We start from the raw sequence: 15918 nt of genomic DNA, 5'->3' as shown, positions 1-15918 counted from the left end.
ATAATTGAATATAATTTTATTTGATTAAAAATACATAAACAGAATAATAATAATAATAATAATAATAATAATAATAAAAATTCTATAGAAAAGCCATCAATAAACAAGTCAAACCAACAGTATTTGAAAATGAGTTGTACTTTTTATCACAAAAATTATAATGTAATAATTTTAAGTATTCAGTCCATCTTCTTTCAAATCAAACAAATGTACATCCAACAATAATTGCTTTAATGTCAGTATTTAACATTTTTTTCCTCTTTGTACTTCTAAAAAAAATACCCTTTTTTCCCATTTATTTCTTCTCAAATTCATATTTAACCAAGTAATCTTCCTCCCACATTATAACAATGTCTATTAATTTGTGTTTCTAAATTTGCTTGTATTTCGCTTTAATGTGAGTACGGTATTAGGGGTAAGACGATACAGTGCTGAGTTCACAATACAATACAATAGACAATAATGGCCTTGCATTAAAGATACAATATTTTTGGAAAGAAAAAAAATAATAAAAAATTGCAGAGAGAAAAATAATGCATGTTTTTATTTGACTTTAACTCCTGACATACTTACATTCTTACACTGGGTTTGACCTTATTTAACACAATAGGAACATAAAACAAACTGGAACAATCTGGTGTTTAATAGATCATCTGGATTTAAAAAATTATCTGATCTCCCCCTTTCACCTTGACGATGCATCTTGTGACGTTTTAATATAGCAATATCATCCTAAATTTAGTGAGTGTGATTGTAGTTGTCTGTCATTTAGTGTCAGCTCTGCCATCAACTTGCAATAGCAATTGTGCTTAGTTATTATATCAAAAATAATGTAATCTCTTAAAACTCATGAGTTGTTTATTTTATTGATCACTACAAGATAATTATGTAATGCAGCAGATGTGGGATATATATTGAATGTTGTGGGCTAGCAGCTGGACGATTTTGCTCTAAATTGAAACACACACACACACACACACACATATATATATACATACAGGGGACATATTGTGCATTAAGTAGATACCCATGAACTGTTGTTCAGCTAAACGTGTCTGTAAATACATATTAATTTATATACAGTGCATCATTTATGCTTAAACCATTGAAAATGCACTTTTTCCCATCAAACAGTAGTTTTAGGTCCCTGTTAAGATCTCACTTGGTCATTTGTGACCCCTGAACTATGAAGAGTTTGACGCCCTTGCATTAAAGGCTTCCTAGAGGACTGCATTCTTGTGTGTCATAGATGTTGTCCTGCTCCAACACACCACATACACTCTGTACTGTTACTGTATCACACTTTCAAACTGTGGAAAACCAACATTGACCTTAAAATTAAAAAGAAGAAGAAGAGAAGCATGTGCCGCACAGCAGACAGTAATCTCATTTCAGTCAATTAGTAATAATTTGTTTATGCTGATATTTATTGCACTTTGATTACATTACAATAATGAACAAAGTACATCATCATGGGTGACAATAGTTAAGACATTCATTGTATTCTTGCTGTGTTTCCTATCCCCTATTCCCTCTGTATAGGCAAAGTGTGCTAATAAACCTCATAACAAATACCATAGAAATGTGTTGAGTGAAAATTAAAAATGCAACTTGCGGTACATACATTAGGAAAAATAGGCCAGGCAAATGTTGTTGAAGCATTCACCACACAAACAAAGCCTCTGCTTACCTGCTTGTGAAAAAATATCATTACAATGATTTCAATGATAGCGATCATTATCTAAGAAAAATATTTTGGTGATTAAAAATACCGTCAATTAGGCTCTTTGCTTTGTCAGGATAAGGCACAGAAATCCGCACTGCATGCTTTGTTTTATTGGACATCCTTAATTGTGAAATATTTTCAATAATTTAGCTTCAGAATGTTATAAAACAGGAAAAGTCCAATCAGTTTACACTTGATTACCTCTGAAAAGTAACAAGTAGGTAGGTCCCTAAAGTTAACAACAGCCTTATCATAACTTATAAAGAAATCTATACTCAGCAACATCACATCAAGGCTTTTACTCTTTTTGGTAAATTTGCTTTTTACGCGTGATGTATCTTGTCAATATAAAACCAAAGAAAGAGAACAAAACAGTCTGAAAGTCTTTAATTGACAGTATATCTATGCCACTGGAAGAAATTAGAAGTGAAAGCTACTTTTATGTTACATCACTCATGAAGAGATGACACGTTTCGGAAGAACGATGCAGTGATTGTGTCTTTTCTATCAGTACAAAGTGACAGTTGTACAGAGACCGCATGACACCGGTGTCCTAAAGAAGCTGCAACAGTTTGACGATATCATTGGAACTGAAACAACCCAAACCAGAACAGACATTAGAGTCACACTGTATTCACTACATCAACTTTCACTAAACACGTTGCGGTTATCCAACAGTCTGTCTTCATTTCAGTGGCAGCTTTGAAGTTTTGAAAGACGCCTCCAAAAAGTAACAAATACCAGGGATGTCTTCTGGGAAGTTGGCCGGAAGCTCTTGTCTGCTCCTGGGAACGAAGACAAACTCTGGACGACCCTTGAGCAATCTGGGACAAAAAGTGCACAAATAAAACATGAGTTTCAAAACATTGTGGCAACAGGAAGAAGCACAGTGCTTCTCAAAAAGTCCCATTTCCTGTCAAGTGTCCTGGTTTTTTTTTATTGTTCATTAGCCACTAGTGAAAACAGTTGATATCATAGCTCAGTGAAGAGTTACTGAGCAGAGCCGTCTCATTGTCCTCAGTAGAATCTTACACAGTGTTACTTCACCTGTGGGTCGTAGGGCTGATGTTGATTTTCCTCGGTTGGCTGCCGGATTCAAACTTGTTTGCGAGTGTGACATTGTTTCCAAACAGGCAGTAACGGGGCATCATCACACCCACCACCCCAGCCAGTACTGAACCACTGTGGAGACCAATTCGCATCTAAGGACCAAAAAGTACAAAAAAAAAAAAAAATCAAAGCAACATGTATCACATTTATTCAGTTTGCTTTGGTTTGTTTTGTCCTGTGCCACTGCCTACACACAAAGACCCACACAAGTGTGCACAAGCTTGTGGGCAGTGCAATACTATTTCTATTTCTGCGTCTGCTTTCATGTTCAGATGGATTAAAGAAACAGCAATGAATTTAAGGCAGGTTCACTAAATAAAATTCCCTGATGTTCAGGATTTTAAATGAATGTGGATTGTAAAAAGTTTTTAAATGAATTCATAGTTAACCAGCCCACTCTGTGGTGGAAACTGTGCGAGGGATAATAATCTAAGCAGCTGAAATCTTTACAACCCTTGCTTTGCAGTGTTTGTTTATTATTTTGTGCAATGTGAGCAGATTCCACAGAACGTTGATGGTGGTTTGAAGACAGTTTGTAAAGTCTGTAAGTTTCACTAAAGATGTCCTTTCAAGGCATATGAAGCAATGACTGCATGAGCTAATATAGCTTTTGTATTAGAGATGTGGAAATTGTTTCTATGAGACATTATCAATCGATCATCAATGTTTTTTTATAAAAAGAGCTTTTCATACAAAGAGATGCAGCTCAAAGTGCTTTTACATAGTTTAAAATACACCCACCACATACAGACCTGGGTACAGAGGATCCAGGTAAGGAGACATCACAAGGAGCCGTCTGCACCAGGAGCAGGACACAGACCATGGCCACAGGGCGCTGAGACAGAGCCCCCAGTCCAGCAAAACAGCAAAAGCCATTCACCAACACTGAGGGCCACGATACAGCATCACTGTAGTCACGGCCCATCACTGCCCCTAGTGCAGAGGATTCCATCTGAGGAAACACTGGGATAGTAATACTAAACAACATAAAAGATAACAATCCTAAAACTATTTAAAAACAACATAAAAGATAACAATATATAAAAACAACATAAAATATAACAATCCTAAAACTAAAAAAACAACATAAAAGATAACGATCCTAAAACTATAAAAACAACAAAAGATAACAATAAAAACATGAAATGAATAAATAATTTAAGGCCTTCTTTGCATGCAGTAAGCGTGCGAAGAAAGCCATGAACAGAGACAAGGGGGGCTATATGCTCTCACACGCCTGGGACACTGTATTACAGAAAACTCTGCTGGTTGTGCAGCACGTGCTAGCTAGGAAGGCGAAGGAAGATATTGCTGAAACTGTCAAGCAAAAAGGTAAAGAGCAACATCTACTCTTAAATTTAATGTCTGAAAAAAGAACCAAAAAACATCTATAGTAATAAGAAGACATGATAAATGTGAGCTAGTTAAAAGCTAATTTGAAAAGGTGGGTCTTGAGCATGTTCTTAAAAATATGAACGTTCTCTGCAGCCCTGAGGTGCTCCAGCAGACTGAGACACTGACTCACTAACCACGGAACTAATCCTATAGATTCTCCACCATGAGTTTTTCTCACTGATAAGGTCCTCTCTTCATCACTCTCCACTTCAGAATAATTCATCCAATATTTCAGTATTTTTCATGACAAATTAGATTAAATAAGTGCTCAAACAAAATACATGTACATGTCAAGGCTGTGTCATGTTTTTCTTTCTGCAGTCTGTGATTTATCCTCGCTCTTCTCTCTTTTATTTTTAGGTATCTGGCATTGGAGCTGCAGTTTGTGCTCTGTGCGATTCCACCAGTCTGAGATACTCTGATGTTCTTTCTCTCTACCCTGTTCAGTTCTCCTCTTTCTAACCCCAACCAGTCCCGCAGATGGCCGCCACCTCTGACTCTAGTTCTGCTGGAGATTTTTTTTTCGTTAAAAATGAATGTGGAAAGCCATTGGTTGCAAAAATCACATATTTATATGTTTTTTGGATTTAATGTGACCACTGGAAGCTTGAAAAACATTTGTATTTTAACAGTGAGATCCCAACATCTTGTAGTGGAAAAACTCCATCAGGAATTGATGGAACCAGTGATGAGGGGGTTCATTATATTATCATAAACCTTTAATACATTGAGATGCATTTCTGAATGCACGTTCTTCTCAGAAATATGTTAAAAAATTAATTGTAAACTATACAGTTCATAGTTTAGTGCAAACTTTACAGTATATAGATTGGTGAATAAAGCAAACACATTGTCATAACTTGTTTGTATTTTTAAGTTTATTGTAATATTTAATGAAGATCCAAATAATAGCTGCGCAAACTTTTTTTTAAAAATTATTATTAATTTATATTTATTCATCTTTTAACTTTCAGCTTTTGCCAACAGTGTGTTGTTTACTTAAGATACAACTGAGTGCATAATGAATAATATTGACAACATATAAATCTTGTGCTTGCATTGAGTTGTGACAAATTGCTAAAATTTAAAGAGAAACAATTGAATTTTTTTTTTGATATTATCTATTTTAAAATAATCAATTACTATAGAGAATAAAGGGGTGATCTTTAATATTCAAGAAGAAAGCTTATAAAATTCTAAAAGTTTGAAGTCTTTTTGAAAATCATTTTCGGAAAAGACTGCAGCAAATCTGAAAGGTTTTTCAGCTTATTTTTTACCTAATAATTCAGCCCAGACTCTTGGTACCAGCATCTGTATGTTGTCCTGGGAACAGTCTGTACTGGATGCGGTTTCTACATAACGCAAATAAACAGGAAGGAGTCTGAGAATATACTTTAAGACAAAAGCCAGATTAGGATTTAATTTGGAATAAAACACACTACTTTATTTTAATGAAAAGTCTTCAAAAAAACAAATTGGTTTTTTTTTTGCAGTTCAGTCATCAAGCCTTTATCTCATTATAACAATACATTATTATGTGTACTGGTTTGTCGACCACAACGCGTGAGAAAATGCAAATTCCAGACAAAATGGTCTGAGACGCACATCAGTGGTTATATTGGCAAACTAAATGAAAAATAGATAAATAGGCTTTATTTCAGACTTGAAGTCCATATTATAAACAGACAATGTATACAAATCACAGAAAAAAAAGGGGGGAAAAAGAATACACAAAGAGAGTACATCACAAAGAAATGTAATTTTACCGCTCACCTGTATCGCTTCACCAGTTGGTGTCAAAACTTCATCTGAAAGCTCCATCATCTTCAAAGCCATTAGAGCGATTTGGACAGCGTGAGTCTCGCTCTCCTTGTGTAAACCACCAGCTACACAATACGCATCACCAATGGTCTCCACCTGAAGATAGATGAAGATCATAAAAACGTTCAGCACAAAGCTACACATAAAACTGCATAAAGACTTGAAAGAGAAACCCAATCCATGTCTTTCCACCCTCTATCATTGTCATATATTAAGTGGAAGTCTTTTACTTTACTTGAAACCATTAATATACTATTTCAAATATATTATTACATGAGGACAGTCGGACTAAACTAAATGATATATGTATAGTGAATATGCATCCAAATCTTGTCAACTGTCTGGCTTCAGTGCGCTGGGAAGAAATAAAGTCAAAAAATGAGCAGCAATAAAACTTAAAACTGTAATAGCACTTGTTCCCAGGCTATAGTAAAAAGTTAAGTCCTACTTCTTCTTCAACTTCTTCTTTGTTTATGTAAATGAGAACTGGAGAGCACTCAGCAGCTGCATGGCTGAGATGAAGCAAAACTATTTTTAGGTCCACACGTGTAGTGGAAACAGGGTCCTCAAGGAACCCCTGACTTCCTAGAGTTTTACAAGATATTTGTCAAACATGTTTCTCTTTGAGTTATACTTCCATGACACTTTGATTACATTTCCAACCTCCCTGCAGATTAGCATCCTTTGGCAGACATCAGGGTGGATGGTTGAATTACAGCTGCAGTTCATCTTTACTACAAAATGACTTAGTGTGCTGTCAAAAATGTCAAAATACATTTTTAAAAATGACAGTACTTTTAGCATAATTTTTTGCCCTCTCTAATGTAATTTCAGAATCATTTTAATTTGTTTATACTCTTTTCTGTTTTGTACTATTTCAACATTCACTACATTAGCCTACTGCAAGCATACAACAATAATTGAGTCATTTTATTGGAAAAAAATAGTGTTGTATGCGCTCGTGTTGATATTAGGGGTGAACAGAAACAACATTTCCACTTCCGATACAATGCCGATAATGCAATCTCGCATAATGGCCGATACCGATCCAAAACAATATGAGCACAAACGATATGTCTCATGGAATGTTACAAAACGAACAATAGTCAAAAACAGGATGATAAAAACGGACCCATTCATTATTAACCAATGACACAGAATGTTTCCCATCCTGATAGTTTGGCTTCCATGTCTCCTATCTTGGAGAGCTCCTGTCCTGCTGACCTGACAACTGTGGAAACTGTCCCTCTGACTTGGCCCATCACTTCCATATCCAAATAACTTAGGAGATGCTGAGAGAAATCCAAATTCAAGGGTAGGCATATTTTACTTTTTTTTGAAAGGACAAATCTTATTGAGTCATTCAATCTTTGAGTAAACAAGCAGAATGGATCGCTTTCCTTTGGGAATGGACACATTTTTGCACCACTAAGTGGTAAGTATGTATTTTAAGTGTCAATGGGAGTTCAGGGAAAATGCTGTGGGTGTTATTTGCCAATTATTTTAACTGTATCTTTTAGGAAGATATTCCTAAAAGACCGTAGTTCTGCATGTATAGTAGTTGTAATCACAGACAGGATAGGTCAATAGTGGCCTTTAATCTGCATGTAGTGTCAAAGTGATTGGACCACTGTTGCTTCTGGGAAGTAGGATGATCACTGTCAGGGGTCAACGAATGTAAAGGTTTTGTTAAACTATAGTTATTGTGAAACCACAAAGATCAAGAAAAAACTGGCAGAAACACACAAATCAGCAAAACTTAGTGTCAGAATGAATACATATTTTTTTTAAAACTACCCAACGCTTCATATGCACTTCTGATGCTTGTTCATGTAAATTTTTTGGGTTTTTTCTTTTTTCTTATGAACTTTATATTTTGATAGCTCTTCGAGATGACTTTTGCTGTAATTTGCGCTATATAAATAAAGTTCAATTGAACTGAATTCATACTGACCACCTGTCTCTGCTTTTGCTTGCAGATTGATGCATCCTTGGCTTGGTCGCTGACCTAAACTCCTGCCCTTCTCAAGGCCAACCCCCTGTGCATGTGGCAGGCTAAATGCCATCTGTTAACTACTAGTGGCCCCCAACCCCAAAGCGGTCCAACTTCTCTCAAATGGGCGGCACCACCTCCTCTGTGAGCTGACTGACAGCTGATACTCGAAACTCCAACCATCTGACCATGTCAACACACTGACTCTTCTCCTAAACTCTCCTGTTATTGACAACCTTCTCACTTTTTTCCTTCTTAGAAAACATTTTTGATTTATAACTGATAATATTTCCATCTTTTGAATAAAAAAGGAAAAACAGAGGAACAGCTCAAAATGTTAGATGTGTTTTTTCTGAGTTGATGCAAAGAAGCTTGGAGTTGTTTTCATCCAAGCGTTTAAAAGAATTCAAATGTTATGTTCAGCTGTCTGCTGCAAAAACCTTTATTTTTGAGAAACTATAAATGTGATTTTCTAGATATTTTTTCTGATTTTGTCTCTCATAGTTGACGTATACCTATGATGAAAATTACAGGCCTCTCTCATCTTTTTAAGTGGGAGTACTTGCACAATTGGTGGCTGACTAAATACTTTTTTTGCCCCACTGTAAAAGGAAGTCTTCCAATGCCAGTTTAAGAGATTAAGGTTAAATATAAAAAATGCAGTATCATAACTATATGATTAAATTCTAGAAAACTAAACTAATCAAGATAGAAGTACTTAAAACATAGGATTTAATGTTAATCTTACACAAAATTGCACCAAATTGAAAAATTTTAGGTGGGTAAGCTGCAAGAGAGGACATTTTTTTTAAATCCCTTCATTTTGATCGAGAGGTTGGGGGTTCGATTCCTGTGTATGCGTCGAAGTGTCCTTGGAAAAGACACTCTCTATGCTGCTCCCAATGGTTGACTCCCACCTTGCATGGAAGCTCTGTTCCACTGGTGTGTGAATGACAATGTGAATGAGCTAATATTGATACTACCTTAGTGGGACTAAAGTGCTATATGAATCAAGTCTATATTAACAACAAAAACAATGACTCAAATAATAATCTTCTCCATGGATAGTTTAGAATAAGTAAAGGTTTCTTCCATATCATCAAACCTAGTGCGTGCGCTGTGAGAGAGCAACTTTTATCCTAAACCATGCAAACATTAAAGCTGATTTGATGGACACTCCTAGTCAGTCACACTAAAAGAGAGGCACCAGGAACAACAGGCTACATTGATCCAGTGGAACGGAGCTCACTGCTGCTCCAGTTTCATCAGCTCAGGCATGTGTTGGTGTACCAAGGCCTGGAGGACACTCACATGGCCACTGGCTGATGGAACAGAGCTTCTTCTCACTGCAGAGTCTATCACTTGGACCCATGCTACATCAACATGTGTTGCTGGGTTGAAGCTTCTGTTTATGTTCACAATCACATATACAATCAGTGATGCGTTGGCAACAGATAAGCATGGATTTTACACTGTCAGAGACAAGAGATCGTCACCAGAAGACGATTCTGCACCCGGTTTAGGTGGTATCAGAGCAACTGTGTATATGTTGTTGATTAAACTCCTGTGATAGTGGGGCAACTGCTTTGGGTAGATGTTTTTCCTACGTCTTATTTTATGTCAGGGCCACACATATCTAATATAACTGATAAGTCTACTGGGATGCAAGACACTTTGGCTAATCACAACCTGTAATGCCTATGGGATGTGAAAATCATGTGACGACTTAACAACTTTAGCAATATCAATTATCTTTGTAGACATCTATCTGGAGGGCTGGTATAGTGCTGGCATACTTTACCCATACATGTACTGTTTCTGTCATGTATTCTGTCAAGACAGGCATATCACACTAACTTTGTGGTTATCAGACATCAAAACACAGCATATGAATATGGACCTTTTGGTGACATGAATCAGAAGTGACTTATTTTCCTTTCCCGGTTTTCCCTTTCTTCTGAAATCTTTTCTAAGCCTGTGGCAGGGAGCTCTGTTGTTTTTTTCTGGCCTTCATGTCACTGTTGGTACCTTTCTGCTAAATTGTGCCTGTGTGTGTCCTTTGTTTCCATGTTTCCCCTACCCTATGACCATAGATTTTTTTCAGTAACTAGTGATCTAACGCGCTAACATTTCCAAACCGGTAAGTGAACTAAAGGTACTTATCCAAATCACTGTGAGTTACTATTGATGTCATTTTCCTCTTATACGCAACAAGTCACCTTTAAGTCACGTTTTCAGCATGAGGTCAAGTCACGTGTTACATACAGACAAAATATGACCGGTAAGATACTTACTGACAAAATATGTCAGGTCAAAAAAGACTTTCTTCTTTTTATTTTCTATTAAAAAATTATTATTATTAATTGCATTAAGTGAAGTCAAGGAACACTGTTTTTTTCTTATTTAAAAATAAAAAAAAGATATTTTTAATAATAGTTTGTCAAGAGATACTTTGTTGGCGTTACTGTTAAAGATGCACATTCAACAAAGTGAGTATTGGCAAAATAGGATGTCATTTTCATGTTGGAGCGGTGGGGCGAATTGCCGACAGCTTTTTTCATACAAGGGGTCGTCAACATGGAACAATTGTTACTATGATGAATGTGCTCTATCTCACCTCTTTGCATGGCATTTTTTCTAAAAATTTTTTTCATTTGCAGGTCAATTAACATAATCAAACAAATACATTAGGGTTAGGGTTAGGGTTAGGGTCAGGTGTTCACTCAATGTAATTTTTCATATAAACCTACCTTATAGACATCGAGCAGTCCACAGTAGTGGTCAAACCGTGTGTATAACTCGTTAAGCATGGTGATAACTTGCATTGGTGTGCAGCTTGAGCAAACAGCCGTGAAGCCCACAATGTCAGAGAAGAGCATTGTGACCCCATCAAACTTCTTGGCTTGGACCGTTTCACCCTGCCACAACTGCTGTGCCACTGTCCCTGGGAAGATGGAGAAGAGGAGATCCACTGTCTTCTTCTTTTCTTCTTCCAGCGCTTGATGAGCCTGTTCCAGAGCAGCCTTGGCCTTCCCAAGTCGCTTCTTTAATCCATCCTGAGCTTTGGCCTGTTCTCCTACCAGGACTACATCACGCAGTGCATTATGTATGGGGATGTCAGACAGATAGAGGCCACGTCCTGTTAGCTCTTCAAGCTTGTCCACACACGGCGAGCCCAAAAACAGGATTACGTTTGACTCTGAAACGTAAATCATCTGACCTTTCAGATCCATGAGCTGGAATGAGATATCAAACAAAACAATAACATTTTACTGTCATGGAAACAAATCCAAACTATTATAGTACTCTTCATATTCTGAAATGTTCGTTGAAGAAACTTTAACTAGATTGTATTTCTTTGGGACTGTGTTAAGAAAACTCATGTAAATACTTTGTTTTCTCTTCAGCAGCTTGATTCAACTTCCAATCATCTACAAAAGTAAATAACTTCAAAGGGCTTTTTTTGTGAACCAGGAGAAGTGTCATCAAACTAAAGGCACTTTTTATTAGCAGCATGAATCCTGGTCGCATAAATCCCTTAAACAAAGACTATCCAGTGAATCACAGATAGAGTATGATTAGAACTTAATGTAGATTAAAAAAAAAAAAATCTATGACGATTTTGTGTCGAATTACACAATTCTTTGAATCCTGTCAAAATTGGAGGTTCATGTCATTTTACTGCTCACCAACATTAAAAATATTAATGTAATTTTTATGGTTAAGGCTTTAATATGGAGGTTTTTCAATACATCAAGTAAAGATGCATATGATTTTAGAGAATTCGCTTTGGTAAATAGTTGTATATATCATATGAAAATCATATGATATAAATATCATATTATATCTTACTAAATTATAATGTGCAATTGTCATCACTAACAATTAATTAACATAAGTGAGTATGCTTTGAAAGGATGGACAAATGGATGTATGTTTTGTGTTTCAAATTAATCTCCTGGACTTCTATAAAAGTGTCACATTATTGATGTTAAACATGTGACATCCAGTGAAATAGAACGTGTGATTTGTTCTTTGCAGACTGTCAGGGATGTAAAATGATCTCCACGTGAGCAAAGGCAGTTATTCACTCATCCACTCCAAGTGTACCTGTTTTTTTTAATTTGAAACTTATAAATCTACCTCTGGTGGAGACGTGGATGCTTCTTTGACTGGATGTCATTTGTCATTTTATCTCCAAGTCGACTCTTTCTTCTTGTCCATGCAACCAATGCTGTGCACCCATACAGAAATAGCACAGGCCCAGTGGTGCCTTTGATGGATAAAATGGTTTGACATTTGCTTCTGATCTCTACTGGGGGTATATGTTGATCTCTTCCTCAAGCTAAATACACGCAAGTACATCACTAATAGGCTTACAAATGGCTCAATGTCTACCACTCTTACCTGGTTTGATTTTAAAGAGAACCATTTTTAGCTGTTTTGTCATTATTATTGTATTTTTTTTACATTAACGTACCTTTCCTGTGTTTTCTGTGGAGGAAGCTCCAGGCTTGATCCGAATGATAAACTGTGCATTTAGCATTGTCAGTATACCTTGAAAGGTGCGTTTGATCTGAGGCGAGACTATAGAAAAGTGTTCTTGAAAAGTAGCAGCCCGCCTGAGTCCATCCTTCCTGCTCAGTCTCTTTCTCAGTGCATGTCCTATTTGTACCAGGACCAAGTCCTGATCCAGGATAAGATGGAAGGGGAAGACAGTAGAAAACAAAGAAGTAGGAAGGGTCCCAGCCGAGGTCGCTCGTAATGGACTGGGGGTCAGATTTTTGGTGTCCTTCAAGACAACTGTGTACAGAAGACTTGGCTGTGGGCTGGACTTCAAGATGCTGTCTTTAGCATGTGAAGGATCCCTCAGTACATCCACAGTGGTGTGGTAGAGGAGACGAGCTGCAGCTTTGATGACTCCCGGGAAGAAAAGCTCAGTGGTTGGGTGGGGGTTGAAAAAATAGACACTAAGCAGACCCGGATCTTTGTCTAAGCACAACACAGAGGGATCATTTGAACACTCTTCTCTATCCAGGTTGGGCTGCATGCTGCTCTGTTTCAACAAAACATTGAAGCTGTTGAGGAAATCGTGAAGAGCTCCCCCCACCACCCTCAAAACGTGTCTGTCCTCCTCGTAGCACATATTGAAGATCTCCTCGCCAAGAGAAACTTTCAACGCTTCCATTGGGATTGCTGTCAAACACAGGAAAGACAAAACAGGCAGAAGTTTTTTAACCAACAATCCAAATTCACTTTGGATAATACTTCAGAGTTCTGATTAATACCTGTTTTGGTTGAGTGAACCTTCATCATCTCAATTAAATGCTGTACATCATCACTGCAACTCAGAGGGTGAGTGCAGCAAACTGCCGGACTGGAAAGTGAGACATAAACAAGCAACAGGCTAAGTTCTATTCATCTGTCATGGCCTCAAATAATCAGGATTATTTTTATTCAAAACCACAGAAATTCATTATATTAATATGGAAATGTTCTCACTTCACCATCATATTTAAGTAAAATGAGCAGTCCTAACAATCCTCGTATTTGAGAAGCTATGTGTGGCTAATGTGTAACAAAATCATGTAAAACAGATAACAACAGGTAGATATCAAATTCCATCTGTTTGCATAATGGATTGTCTTCGGATAACAAGCAATTTTCCATTTTCTGACATTTAGCAGGCTTGTAGGGAGATCTCTATTCTTCCTCTGCAGGTGTTTATTGCAGCTGGAGCCATGCATCACACCCAATATTTATTATCATCATTAATATCACCGAGGGTGACAAGAAGGATTAGCAGTGGGGATAAATGGGGCTGTAACATAATTGTTTTTCACAGTTGTAATTCATTCAGCTTGACAGACCTTTAATTCAATGCTAATATACCAATAATTGTAGTTTGGTTTTTTTTTTGTTTGTTTTTTTTTTTTTTTTTTGGGGGGGGGGTGTAGCATGGAAGTGAAGCATCTATGACAACAGCATAAACACATGTTACCTTTCAGAGTCCCTGCTGTGTTCTGACACTGTCATCAATCGTTGGAGAGCAGTATGCAGCCTTTGAAACTGAATCACAAAGTGTTCAGCAGTTTAAATGCAGTGTTTCAAATCTGATAACTTAGATTCATGGATAAATACAGAGACCTTCAACCAAGGGAACCTGCTAACATGTAAACAACCATGCATTTTTTTTTTCTTCCAGCCTGATCTATTTACTGCAGCAGCCATTGGATACAGGAATCATTACAATACATGCATTTTAGTACTCACATCTGGACATGCCAATTTTTGAATGCTCTCCCCTAGTGTGTGCAGGTTAACTTTGGCTCTGCTCGTCTTCTGTCGCGGTAGATCGTCGCCCAGTTTTCCGTGCACGTCCATAGAAATAGGCAACGGATCCGCCGCGTCACCTGAGCGCTCCTCAAAGTCTCCGTGCAGCTCATTCTTTTTGGCGCTGCCAGAAAACGGACACTCTCCAGATATCTTCAGTTCTTTCAGCTTAGTGCAGAACATCTTCTGTGATCTCGCTCCCTTTTCCCCCCCCCTGTCTCCTATCTGGTCCCAAATTCCATCATCTGCCGCGCGCATCCAGGGATGCCTTCCTGCTGGTTCAGGTGCTCGTCACCAAAATGCCAGAGACCACATAGAATATTCATAAACTGACTGCACGGACCAAATGATGGCATGGAGCGATGGTCGCCCAAAGCCAATGGGAAAGTAGGGGGAAAAAGAGCAGTGGGCCAATCCATGCGCAAATGGGGCCGCTGGAGCTGCGCAGCCAATCAGAGACGAGCAATTATTTCCAGACGACTCCACGCGTGCAGAGGACTTTTATTTAGATCAGCCTTAGAGCCATGGTAGTCACGTGATTAACTGTTCACACCAAACACCGATAGTACAATGCCAAATGTATTGTATTGGGATGCACGTGGACTTTAAAAACGTTATATTTTAGTGAATAATAAATGGACCACACTGAGCACATCATACCGTAATAAACTCTGTGCTTTACACTATAAATCACATTCACTCATTCAAACATGAATAGCAACAGGGCGCATAATCCAAGAAAGTAACGCTTCACTTGCAGGCCAAAGTTTAATGCTCAACGACTCAAGGCATGGGTGTTCTCAATCTTGGGGTCGGGACCCCATTTGGGGTCGCGAGACACAGGGAGGGGGTCGCCAGATGCCTTCAAGAAACTAAGAATATTTTTGAACAGTTTGAGCAAATCAAAATTTTGCTTATTTTTATACACCCTTTGTGCAACTACACAAAACTTGCCATATTTTAAGCTATTGTCAGCACTTTTTCTTGCCATATTTCTGCTCCTTCTAATGATTTTTTGCTACTCCCATTTCTGCCACTTCTACATCAAATTTCAAAGCCTTTTCTGCACATTTTTCTACTTTCAAGACATTTTCGACACTTTAAAAAAAAAAAAAAAAAAAAGTACTAACTTTCTGCATTTATTTGTTGTTCTAGGCATATAGCTCAGTTAAGTTGCACTAAAGTCATGTTGGTTTAAAAGCCACAAGCAAATTGTTTTTTGTTTTGTTTTTTAAGTTGTTGGCACATGGCATGTTAAAGCCAATATTTTGAGTGTAAAATAAGCCAATAAAATATATTTCATACAGATTAGTTGTTTCTTAAGTCATATATTAAAAAAAAATTGCATTAATCACCTTATACTTCAATATTGGGATATATTGTATCATACCATATCGTGACCTATGTATCGGGATACAAATCATATCGCCAGATGCCAGGCAATACACACCCCTATTTTTAACCTCTTTTCACCATATTTCATGCTTATTTCTGCCAATTTAACCACATTCACCATTTGTCATGCCCATTATTTGCCAGT

The 15918-nt window shown here is 37.3% G+C and overlaps 1 protein-coding gene across 2 annotated transcripts; it reads right to left on the bottom strand.

Annotated features, from left to right (window-relative positions):
* Positions 1 to 1402: 1402 nt before the first annotated feature.
* Positions 1403 to 14773, bottom strand: gucy1a1 (guanylate cyclase 1 soluble subunit alpha 1). 2 transcript variants are annotated; one of them, XM_028444129.1, is made up of 8 exons: positions 14319 to 14773; positions 14047 to 14114; positions 13334 to 13422; positions 12526 to 13241; positions 10796 to 11281; positions 6005 to 6148; positions 2774 to 2928; positions 1404 to 2550 (listed from the first exon to the last, which is right to left on the bottom strand). In XM_028444129.1, the coding sequence occupies exons 1-8, from the start codon at positions 14634 to 14636 to the stop codon at positions 2412 to 2414; spliced, it is 2115 nt and encodes a 704-aa protein (XP_028299930.1). In that variant the 5' UTR covers positions 14637 to 14773; the 3' UTR covers positions 1404 to 2411. The 2 variants fall into 2 exon arrangements, with proteins under 2 accessions (XP_028299938.1, XP_028299930.1); XM_028444137.1 differs by lacking the exon at positions 14047 to 14114 and having other exon boundaries at positions 1403 to 2550; positions 14319 to 14424.
* Positions 14774 to 15918: the final 1145 nt, after the last annotated feature.

This window comes from Gouania willdenowi, chromosome 1 (assembly GCF_900634775.1).
Source record: "Gouania willdenowi chromosome 1, fGouWil2.1, whole genome shotgun sequence".
In the NCBI taxonomy this organism is placed as follows: Eukaryota; Metazoa; Chordata; class Actinopteri; order Blenniiformes; family Gobiesocidae; genus Gouania; species Gouania willdenowi.
The sequence above is the reverse complement of the archived record's forward strand: the minus strand, read 5'-3'. Positions and strand labels throughout refer to the sequence as shown.

Coding starts and splice junctions, on each gene's coding strand:
- gucy1a1 (XM_028444129.1), bottom strand. CDS start 14,636: ATGCGCGCGGCAGATGATGGAATTTGGGACCAGATAGGAGACAGGGGG. Junction 14,115..14,318: donor AAAAATTGGCATGTCCAGAT/GTGAGTACTAAA, acceptor TTTGTGATTCAG/TTTCAAAGGCTGCATACTGC. Junction 13,242..13,333: donor GGTTCACTCAACCAAAACAG/GTATTAATCAGA, acceptor TGTGTTTGACAG/CAATCCCAATGGAAGCGTTG.